Source organism: Alligator mississippiensis, chromosome 1, assembly GCF_030867095.1.
Source record: "Alligator mississippiensis isolate rAllMis1 chromosome 1, rAllMis1, whole genome shotgun sequence".
Lineage (NCBI taxonomy): Eukaryota > Metazoa > Chordata > Crocodylia > Alligatoridae > Alligator > Alligator mississippiensis.
In genome coordinates, this window is record NC_081824.1 from 91429532 (window position 1) to 91441540 (window position 12009).

Here is a 12009-nt window from a genome sequence, read left to right on the forward strand (position 1 = left end):
GCCCTTCATTTTACATTTGCATACAAGAGAAACTGATTAAATACATTGCAGGTGCATCTCTATGCTTTATTAATGCAATATGGGCCACTCCTGCCCTGCCTTATCTTCCTGCAGTACCCAGGGGGGGCTCCAGGCTCCCCCCAGGTGCTAGTTTGAATGCTGGCAGGTGGCATGGGGGCTGGTCCCAATGCACACTGGGCCAGAAGAATTCTGCAGGCTGCAGTGGCAGCTGTCTCCTGCCCCTGTGCACATCAGAAGGGGTCCTGATATGCACAGGGCCAAGAGAGAGCTGCCACTGCAGCTGGCAGAGCTATCTTGGTCCTGCGCACATTGGGACATAGAGCTATCAGCAAGTCCTATGCCCAGCGGGGATTTCCCGCCCAGCAGGGGGCTTACTGGCAGCTGCCCCACAAGAAGGAATGCTGCCAGTGAGGCCCCGGCTGAGTAGGGAAGCAAAGAGCTCCCCAGTCCCTGTGCTGATCAGCTCCCGGCTCCTGGAGCTGCACAGCACTGGGATTTGGGGGGGGGGGGAAAATGACCCTGCCCAGTGCTGATCAGCTTCCAGCTCCTGTGGGGAGCCTGAACCTGAGCAGAGCCAGGACCAGAGACAGAGAACACCCCACCCCCTGCAACTCCCTGCTCGTGTGGCTGACCGGGAGCAAATTTGCTCCTGATCAGCATCTACATAAGCACTACTGCACAGTAACTACAGTATTTACAGGTAGTAGCTAACTGCACAGACTAATTAATATACATGAATGAACAAGGTACAATGTCTGTACATTTTTCCTATGAATTAGTTACACTGTGGCTGTGTGGGGGGTAACTAAAGCTATCTCTCCCATTGGGACTCACCTGCCACACCCTGATGTAATGGAAGAATAAATAGTTAATTCCCCAATGAGAGAGGGTGTAGTAAATCACCCTAGAAGCAGGATAGAAGTAAATTTGTTTATTAGTGAATTCCCAACAGGTTGTGGATAACCCGACCATTTTCACAGCGTGCGGTCTTCCTTCACCCTCCATCACCGTACAACCCACTCCTCTGAGCCTGTCAGCTCACCTCCAGCCTCTCTTTCCTTCCCTCGCAGGTACCAGTGGATTTTTCTTCCATGGAACCTTCTCTCCACCTGAAGATTAACCTGGTAAGTATCTCCCCCCTCTCTCACCTCTTTGCTTTGCCGGTCACCATAGTTACCTTCACCCGGTCAGCCAGTTTGATCAGTGACCCACTCTAGCACTGGGTTTGCCACTCCTGGGTTTGCCACTCCTGCCCTGACTCTTCCTCGCACTCACAATTTTGTACCATCAAAGGAACAGGGCTGTTCCTTGCCCTATTACATTCACATTTTAAAAAATGTGGATATTTTTAATTGCATATGTATGAACTGTATTTTCACTGTTCAACCAAATCAGAATTTTCTCCTAGAGCAATAAAATGCATCTCTCCTCAAAAATAGCTATCTTCTTTTTTTTTGCCAGGTTTCGTTCTTTTCTATTCCCACAAGACTCCCCCTTCAGGGAATATGAACTATCATTATTTGAAAGGTGACTCTTGGAATGGAAATGCTCAGGAAGGATAAACAATAAGTTAGAACTTGAAGTAAATGATTGTCAATGCTACCAGCTGCTAATTACATTCTTCGTAAGTGACTACACTTACATGATGATGAGGTTTTGAATATACACATGCATAAATATTATGGCCCTTTGGTGTCAAAAGACCTTACAGTTGCACAGCTCTCGTGCCTACAGCATATAAATGTTATAAAGGTGAAGTTTAGACTATACTAAATCTGTGGAATATTAAAAATGGTGTGAAAATTAGAATATGCTAGGAGTAGATACATGTTTAGGGTTAATACCATTTCTAGCCTGTGCAGCTCTGACTTGCCCCTAGAGGGCTGGTGAACAGGGGCATGGCTGGGAGCCAGGACACCTGAGCTCTATGCCTGCTCTGGAGGAGGTGGAAAAGGGGAGCAGGAGCTGGGAGTGGTGCATTCTCAGATACTAGAAGACTGCAGATTGCTCATTTCATCTCCGTGGAACAGACTGAAGTCACCCTAACAGGAGCTAGGTAGCACAGCAGGGTTAAAAGTTATGCCACTTTAAGCAAGGATTAAGACGCTCAGAGGGCACTTAACATGAGTGTCTGCATTTTAGCTCATGCTAAGTGCCTTTAGTATGGTCGAAGCTCAGTTGACTGCATTTGAAATCATTGTTGTGGGCCATTTTCCAAATAAGCCATATGGGCAGCTGTAACATTTTTCTCTGTTTTAGCTGAAATGTTCTGGGGTAGTGCCAAAGCCTCAAGTCAGAATTCAGTAAAAGAATTTTTCAATTAGGTCTAGCTTCACTAAATCACTAAATCCCCAAAGAGCCAAAAACCACAAAAATCATATTTTGGTCAGAAAAGGAACCTGTTGCTATTTCACGGGCTTTATTTAATGAAATAAATAGTCAACAATTGAAATTATCCATCAATTATTCATTCTGCAATCTGTCTAGAATTGTAATAGTTTTCCCATTCTTTTCTTTTCCTAAATGTGTAACTTGCAAGGATAAAATAAATACAATTATTTGGAAGAGGTAAAAATCTAATTCAGAATTATTTTCTGAACTTTTCTTTGCTACCTTTTCAGTTTTGGGGTCTTTGTTTTAAATCTTCAAGTTCAGTATTAAAATCAAATTCCAACTACAAAAGCTATGAACAGTAAATACTGCATGCTGCATCTGCCAAAAAGTCTAGCATTCATAATCTGCAATGAATGAGATGCATAGATTGTTTGGCACATTTTTTTAGTTCTATTTAATTTTATACCCACATTTAATGAACAATTTCAAGCACCACAAGGTGCCTAGTTTCTGAGGTGTTGAGTACCTTTAGAGGCTACTCACTACAGTTGTCGTTATGGATACACTGATTTTCGGGGGGGGGGGGGGTGCAGAAATAATAAATAAATAAATCAATAAATCAGAAACTCCTTTGTGCTATACTCCTTTTCATCAGGTAGGTTAGCACAAAGGTTCTCTTGGGAAATCAGAGGGTTCATTAAACTAGGTACAGAGCCACATCTATAGCATGGCAGAAGGTATTCTCAAACAAGGGGAATGCTAAGTTAAATTATAGTGTGGTTGAACATAGATGACCCTGCAAAATCCTATGGAGTTACTATAACATAGCACAGAGATCCCCAAGGTCAGCTTGAGCCACAAAGTCCCTCTGACCTTCCTTCCCGGTCCAGCAGAATCTGCCCTATACCTAACAAAATAAAACCACAGAGCAAATACATGTTTTATACCCAATTTATTCTTGTTTCATCTCCTCCGACTTCAGTAGATTTGGACAAGTTATGAATTTGACCTTATGTATTGTACTTCCTAGGTGGTGATGGCTAGCATGTCCTAAAGGGTTGTAAGAAACATGGATTACAATCTTCCATTGACTTCCAATGGGACTTATAGGCTTTCAGAAATTTAATCTTTAGACCCAAATGCTGAAGTGATGCTGTGAGCCCCTCACAAAATTGAAAGCAGACACCAGAGCTGATCTTGGGACTCTCTGGATATGTCCCTGGTAAACTGTAGGCTTAAATCTCATGCATTTCCTGCAAATGGCTGATTTCTGGGTACTCACAAGCTGAATTACATAGCAACTTCAGGTAAATGGATACATTGTTATTGAATTATCTATTAAAATGATTAACACAATTACTGCAGTGTTCCTTGAGCTACTGATATTGACTGAAATGTATTTTATGCTGCCCTTATATTTTAGTATTTCAATTTGCTGCAATTTTATAGCTATAATGCACTGCAGTGCTGAATATACTAGAGGAGAAAGTTAATTGATCTGGTAGATATGTAAGGGACAATTAGTTAGAAGGGCAGGCAAGGATGACTTTGGAATCAAAGAGGTGACTAAATCTTGGGCATGGGCCAGGTTATAGTCTCTCTTTTGAGGATGAGATGGGAATGGAGGGTTTGTTTGTTTTTTCCAGTGAAAAACAAAGTATGAATTAAACTTCTCTATCTTGCTAATGCTCGACAATAACTATTTACTGCTTTGTCTCTAAACCAAAGTCTTTCTTGTACAAGTTTCCTTTTAGACGCTTTTAAAAAGCCAACATGCCCCGTGGCATATTCAAAGAGCTACCTGTACTTTCCCCAATCTAAGTCATCTTCAGAATTTATTAAAGTTAAATGATAAGCCAGCACAGTTTTGTTAAGGTAATTTTCTGTTGACTGACAGTTAATAAGTTGAGTTCAGACACAAGCATTCTTCATTTTTAGGTCTAGTATTAGGTTGTATGCATGACAACTACTAGAGAGCAATTTACCTCAGATTCTACTTTATAGTACATCTACTCTGTAATAAGGAACAATCAGCTCTCCAAAGCTACTTACTCAATTGTAAGTATTATTAACAATGACAATGCCCAACTACTTAGTTTGAGGGGGAGGGGGGGAAAATGGCAACTTGCATCAAGCAAAGGGCTACACCAAGATGAAAGTGACTACAGGAAACTGGTACACAAGTGGCACACCAGTGTAACTTATGCCAGTACACAGATTTTCTTCACTTTATTACTTGTAATAGAGCGAATTACACTGGTGTAAAGACTAAGTCATATGTCCACTCCATTTCATCCTAAAATAAAAATCAAACTGCTGGCCTAAACACAATGTGCATCTACACCTAACAGTGGAATGTTTGATACTGCTGCTTAGCATGGTAGAGCCAGATCAATAGGTGGGGGTGCAGTCATACCTCCCAGGTGGCTGTGCTGCACATGAACAGTCAGCTCTGACTTCATCACCTTATCAGAGCAGCTCCAGGGGGCAAATGTCGATCCCATTCGCCCCACCACCATGCTGAATTCAGCATAGGCAAGGGAGTGGGAGGGTAAGCAGCAGCAATGTTCATTCCCCAGGTTCCAGAGTCACGCTGGTGAGCTCAAACAGTTCATTCTGCACATGCCACACCACCAAATGATGGTGAAACAGACATCCCTGGATCCACCCTTCATAGAGCCTTGTCGCACAGCACTCGTGCAGTAGCAAAGCCCAGACAGGACTTCAAATCTCAGACACTTGAATTTTCACATTATTATTTTATTACACAAAAATGTAGTTTATCATTGCATCTTATATGACATTTATGACACTCAGGTCAAAGTGTCAGAATTAAGGCTTCTAATTATATTTAAATACATTAATGCCACTCTTGAATGTATACATGACCATAAGGTTTTTTCTTCTCTGATCACATGAGACAGTGGTGTTTCATGCCAGGATCTAGAACACTCTCAACCACCTGCTCTTATCTAGCAATGTAGGAAAGGTAGGAGAATTATTACATCAGGAGTTTCAGTAAGGGCCCTCTAGTGTAGACTCAAGTAAACCTTAAGCTGTCTAATGACAGTATAGAATAAAATTATTTACTTTTGCTTGACCAAAGTTTGGGTAAGAGAAGAGGTAAAGGAAACAATCAGGCCAGAGAACATCACAAAGGCATGAACCATTTTAGAAAATTAAAAAAACAACACCCCCCACCAGGTTAAAGGCTGTGCTAAGAGTTATTTAGAGTACATTTTGTGGTTCAATGCTAGACAAGACTAATTTTAGACAAGACATACCCGAGATATGAAATAAAAACAGGCATATGAATATTAGAGTCATCATCGTTGACAGTCTCTCACAGTTGAGGACGATTGTCATCCATGGATTCCTTATCTGTGGATCTGAAGACAGCTAACGGCCAATCTGGGATCAACAGGTTCTATGGAACTCAAAACACATGTTTCCATGTGGAGTAGCTGGCTCTGGATTCAATTCAGATATATCAAGAATACTTTTTTTTTTTTTTTTTTTAACCTTATTTCTTCCAGGAATAAAAGGTAAGATTTCCCATTGCAGAGATTTATTTTCTCTCCAGATGTGAATAAGAGGGAGAAAGATTAAGGGATTGTTTACCAATAATTTTTTTGTCGCGTGTATGAGTAAATCATATTTTACTTTTAACTAAATAAATAAATGGTAAGGAATCCCAGGTCATAATATCTTACTGAGGGCATAGGAACAAACCATCCCAATGAGCAGGAAGACTAGCAACAGCTAGAACAGCTTAGCTTTGCAGGGAACTCTTCAGTGAGCTAACACACAAAAAAGGAAGCTTACAAGAAGTGGAAACTTTGACAAACAACTAGGAAGGAGTATAATAGTATTGCTCAGGCATGCAGGGATGAAATTAGGAAGGCCAAAGCACAACTGGAGTTGCAGCTAGCAAGGGATATGAAGGACAACAAGAAGAGTTTCTACAAGTATGTCAGCAACAAGAGGAGAATCAGGGAAAGTGTGGGTCCCTTACTGAATGGGGGAGGCAACCTAGTGACAGAGGATGCAGAAAAGGCTGAAGTGCTCATTGCCTTTTTCACCTCAGTTTTCACAGGCAAGGTCGGCTCCCAGACTATTGCACCTGGCATCACAGTTTTGAGAGGAGGTGAGCAGCCAACAGTGGTAAAAGAACAGATTAGGAACTGTTTATAAAAGCTGGATGTGTATAAGTCCCTGGAGCCAGATGCAATGCACTGGAGGCAGCTGAGAGAGTTGGCTGATGCGACTGCAGAGCTCCTGGCCATCATCTTTGAAAACTTGTGGTAAATTGGGAGAAGTTCCTGATGACTGGAAAAGGGAAAATATAGTGCCCACCTTTAAGAATGGTAAGAAGGAGGATCTAGGGAACTACAGACCTGTCCTCAGTCCCTGGAAAAAAATCATGAAGCAGGTCCTCAAGGAATCCATTTCTAAGCCGTTCAAGAAGGTGATTAGGAACAGTTAGCATGGATTCACCAAGGACAAGTCATGCCTGACCAACCTGCTTGCCTTCTATGATGAAGTTTTTGTTGTTGTTGTTTTTAAAGAGAATTTTTTGTGTTTCAAACCAAATCAGCCAAATCAATTCCAAATCTGAGAGTCAGCCAAGAACCTTAAGTGGCCCTACTACGGGCCATCCTCCACACCAACTGGGGCTTCAGATGTTTCCAGATTCTTTGGCAGGCATCCTACATGCAGGCCGAAGACCAGAGGCTTGGGGTTCAAATGCTCCTGAATTTTGCTCGCCCTCAGCCGTATGGCCCCAGAGGCAAGCTAGGAAGAAGTCTCCTATTTCCGTAAAGTGGACATAAAGCCAAGATCTTCCCATGGGCAATAAGCATGGGAGAGTAACTATACATTACCTCTGCAGGTACTGCCCTGTGCCAGAAAAGCTGTTATCCTCAGATGCGACTAGGAAAACCGCCCTGGTGATCATGGTATTTCCCTTGCAAGGTAAGTATGCCTTCTGTGATGAAGTGGCTGGCTCTTTGGATGCAGAAAGAGCAGTGGATCTGATACACCTTGACTTTGGCAAGGCTTTTGATATGGTCTTCCACAACATTCTTGTAAGCAAGCTAAGGATGAATGGATTGTAAGGGGGACAAAAAACTAGCTGGATCACTGGGCTCAAAAAAAGGGTAGGAATCAATGGCCCAACATCTAGTTGGCCACCGATATCAAGTGGAGTACCCCAGGGATTGGTCCTGGGGTCAGTTTTATTCAATATCTTCATCAGCAATCTGGAAGATAGGATTGAGTGCACCCTCAGCAAGTTTGCAGATTAAATTAAGCTGGGGGGAGTAGCAGATACGCTGGACGGTAGGGCTAGGATTCAGAGAGACCTAGACTAATTGGATGATTGGACCAAAAGAAATTTCATGAGGTTCAATAAGGACAAGGGCGATGTCCTGCATTTAAGTTGGAACTATCCCATGCACACCGATACAGGTTGGGGACCGACTGGCTAAGGAGCAGCTCTACAGAAAAAGGACCCGGGGGCTACAGGGGACAATAAGCTGAATATGAGCCAACAGCACACACTTGTTGTCAAGAAGGCTAACGATATACTGGGCTGCATTAGTAGGCGCAATGCCAGCAGATTGAGGGAAGTGATTCTTTCTCCCTGTTCAGCACTGGTGAGACCACATCTAGAGTACTATGTTCAGTTTTGGGCCCCCCACTACAGAAAAGATGTGGACAAATTGGAGAGAATCCAGCAGAGGGCAATGAAGATGGTTAGGCAGCTGGGGCACAAGACTTCTGAGGAGAGACTGAGGGAACAGACTTATTTAGTCTGGAGGAAAGAAGATGGTGGGGGATTAAATAGCAGCTTTTAACTGCTGAAGGGTGGTTTCAAAGAGGATGGTTCTAGACCAGGGGCAGGCAATTATTTTGGGCAAAGGGCTGCTTACTGAGTTTTGGGAAGACATCGAGGGCCACATGACAGGCAGCCAGGGGAAGATAAATATTAATTTTCTAAACTTTTTGGGGTCCCACGGGCTGGATAGAATGGCCTGGCAGGCTGCATCCGGCCTGCATTTTGCCCACCCCTGTGCTAGACTGTTCTCAGTGGTGACAGAAAAGGAGCAATAGTCTCAAATTACAGCAAGGGAAGTTTAGATTAGATATTAGAAAAACTCTCTCACTAGGAGGGCAGTAAAGCACTGGAATAGGCTACCCAGAGAGGTGGTAGAGTCTCCATCCGTGGGAGGTTTTTAAGACCCAGCCAGACAAAGCCTTGGCTGAGATGATCTAGTTGGGGACGATCCGACTTTGAGCAGGAGGTTGGACTAGATGACCTCCAGAGGTCCCTTCCAACCCTAATTTTCTATGATTCTCTCTGATCCATTGCAGCCACAGAATATGCATGTTTAAATCCATGGTTCTTTTTAATATGCTAAGTGGGAAGCTGGCAGAAAAAAAGAAGTTAAGGTCTAGGGATTTCTACAGCTGATTCTCAATTCAGGGAGTGTGCACAGTGTCTTGGATTCCTCCACTATCCTACTCTGCAGTTCCTTCCAAGGTACCTGCAGAGCAGCACTAGCACTTATGCTTCAACTGGCTGCAATTCCATGGAAGGAGTTTTTGACTACAAAGTGTGCGCGCCAACACAAGCACTTTAATGCACATTAGCCTATTTTAATATACATTAAAGAGCCACCAAAAAAAACCATAATTTAGTTAACATGCATAAAAATAGGATAATACGCATTGTGTCACTTTAAAAAGTACTCTTTAGTTAATGGGCATTAAGAAAGGCTAATGCACATTTTCCTAGTACCTCACAATGGACTGGGCATTTTTACACATGGTATGGGATGCAGCACTGGGCACTTTAATTAGTGAGATTAGAGGGGTGTTGGGTTTTTGAACCTGAAAGCTTGCCTAATAACTATTTTCCAACTATTTGGGTTGGTCTAATAAAAGATATCAGATTCACCCAAGGAACCTTGTCTGCATGCTGATTAGAAGCACTCTTGTGTCACGTGTATCAGCATCACTGCATGTCCCTGCGCTGAAAAAAAATGGTGGTGGGCGCTTTGAACTAAAGCTCATTGAACGTGTTTTATTTCAAAGTGCCTCGCTGCCATATTTTCAGTGTGGAGATGCACGGTGACGCTGATACATGTGATGTGGAAGGCTGCCAGAACATATCAATTTTTGTGCTCCAGCAGACTCGATTAACTGGATTCCCAGTGCATCGGAGCAGGCTCCGCACATGTATGTAGGAGCCCAGAGGTACTAGATTTCATGCACATTAACTACAGTGTGTTAATGCATGTATAGATGTGCCTTCTGGAGGTACTAAATTTAAATGTGCATTACCAAAAGCGCATTAGTGAATGTGTAGACATGCCCAGTATGTTACTAATGATTTTAACTGAAGATCAAGCAGTATTCTGTGTGGAAATTAAACTAAAGGATTTCTTCTTTTATCCTGTGGCTCTTCTCACATCCTGCACAATTTTGCTGGTTATCCCTCAGCCTCCCAGGTTCTCAACAGCATTAGGAATAGCTCTGTAGTTATTAGTTTCCCCCTCTATAGGGCCAACTCAAAGCTTTCTTTGTTGGTTCTTTCCCCTTTTGCTCTCCCCACTCCCTGGCTCTGTATTGCATGATGAAGGAGAGAACAAGGGATAGCAGAGAACAAGGGCCAGGGCTGTTTGTGTGACTACTGTGCAGAAAAACTTAAAAGCTGCATTAAAGATCTCAATATGAAAATAAATTCAGTTAATAGTTTATCAACGGCTGCCCTCCACCACAAGCCAAGATGGCTCCAGATTTTAAACCATAAAAAAAAATAAAATAATTTATTCCCCCAAAGTTTCTGAGCCTAAGTTTCAGATACATTAGTGAGACCTGATTTTTCCAAAGTTTGACACACCAATCCTCTGAAAAATAAATAAATCAGCTGCACTTTGAAATGTCTCAAGTTGTACACAAAACAAAAAAAGAATGCAAAACTGATCATCATTTGAAATGTAAGTCAGTTTGGAAGAAAATAGTATGCATTCTAAACAATGAAAAGATTTAAAAGGAGAAGCACTATGCAAATGATCAGGCTCAAATCATACCAGTAGAAACTGATACCTGCCATTGTTGACCGACTCAGGCAGAACTTCAATCAAATTCAGTGAAGTTTGCCCAAGCAAAGACAGAAAACTGTTCTTTTATCCTTTTAGATGTTGTGCAATTTAATCATTATACATACCGGCCTTCTCTTGTACACCAAGTATATAAAATGCAAAAAGTTGATCACCAGGAATACTGTATTCCAGATCATTATGTCCACAGCACAACGGAAGAACGTAGCCCAGATAATAAACATTACACATCCTGTCAAAAATAAAATAAATTAAATTATACTGTTCAGCTATATATAAACATTTCTACACAATTATATATACTTTATTATTTTGATGTACCTGTAAAACCCTCTTTTTTCAAAAATAGCCACTATGATATAAGAAATTATGAACTTTTCCAAATTTAATACTGTTAGATATTAGGGACAAACACTGGCAGCATTTTAATAAAAAGGGAGAGTTATGAAACTAATTGGTTTAAATTGCAAGAAACATTTTAAATAAATAAATCCTACTTTGCATTTCTGCTTTGTCACTGGCATGACACTGATTTGACACAGAACCAATAAGTATTCGTATCAAAATGTAAAAGTTACAGACAAAGGGAACGTTAAAAATCAGCAAACACTTTTTCCATGGATTCCACAATGCTATCTACAGAAATTTTGAAATCTTAGGGAAACATCACAGCATGTTGTGACAGAAAAAGGTAAATCTGTATCTTCCTTCAAGTTATGTTGAGGATGTCACTTGATAGGAGAAAATAATGTCTGAAACATTTTCTAAATATTATCAAATTCTTATTCATATTTTTAAATTACTCTGCTCCGATTAGCAAGAGCTGCTATACAGATAAGGTTCTTGTTTGTGCAACTTCTGCTTACATTACATAATATACTTTCTAGTTGCCATCTCAGTCTAAAAGATTCAGATTCCATGCAATTCAGTTAAAAATAAAAGCACCCTAGAGCCCAAGTCAGTGAGCTCTACACATGCAGAACTCCTGTTGATTGTAATGAGATCTTGTAAAAAAAGAAAAAAAATAGACCTTTGTTTTGACAATTTAGCCTATTTTGACAATTTAGTTTACGGTAAATAGAAAAAAGATAAGACTTTGGCACCACCTACCATCACAAAATCCTTCTAGCTCTTTAATATTGAAAACCCACATAGACTTTAAACAGGGTTCAACTTTCACCCTAGAAATTCAAAGCCAATTGAATAAAGGCCTATTCAGATTGTGAGCCTGCTCTTTCAGCACCAGTCACTTCAGGATATATAAGAAACGAGTCAGGAAGAGACTTAAAATTGTTGCTTTGTCACTGAAGAAGTCAGAGGTGCCTAGGGCAGGAGGTACTGGTGACAGCTCCTACTAAAGTGCAGAAAAGGCGATAGTGCAAAGCAGCAGAAGTCTGAAGGGCTGCAAAATGTAGTGGAGAAAGCCAGAGCAGAAGAGCCAACAAAAATACTGAAGTCACAGTGGACATTATGAATGTAAAGCATACCCTGTGGGATGTGGTTAAGGCAACAAGATGGCTGACTACTA

The 12009-nt window shown here is 41.4% G+C and overlaps 1 protein-coding gene across 4 annotated transcripts in view; it reads right to left on the bottom strand.

Annotated features, from left to right (window-relative positions):
• LOC102570572 (blood vessel epicardial substance) overlaps positions 1-12009 on the bottom strand; it is a 98538-nt gene that overhangs the window by 22467 nt on the left and 64062 nt on the right. For all 4 annotated transcript variants that reach the window (XM_014608491.3, XM_019499905.2, XM_059732445.1 and 1 more), the window contains one exon: positions 10589-10713. In XM_014608491.3, coding sequence (XP_014463977.2) covers positions 10589-10713 — 125 coding nt within the window. The remainder of the gene's footprint in view (positions 1-10588; positions 10714-12009) is intronic.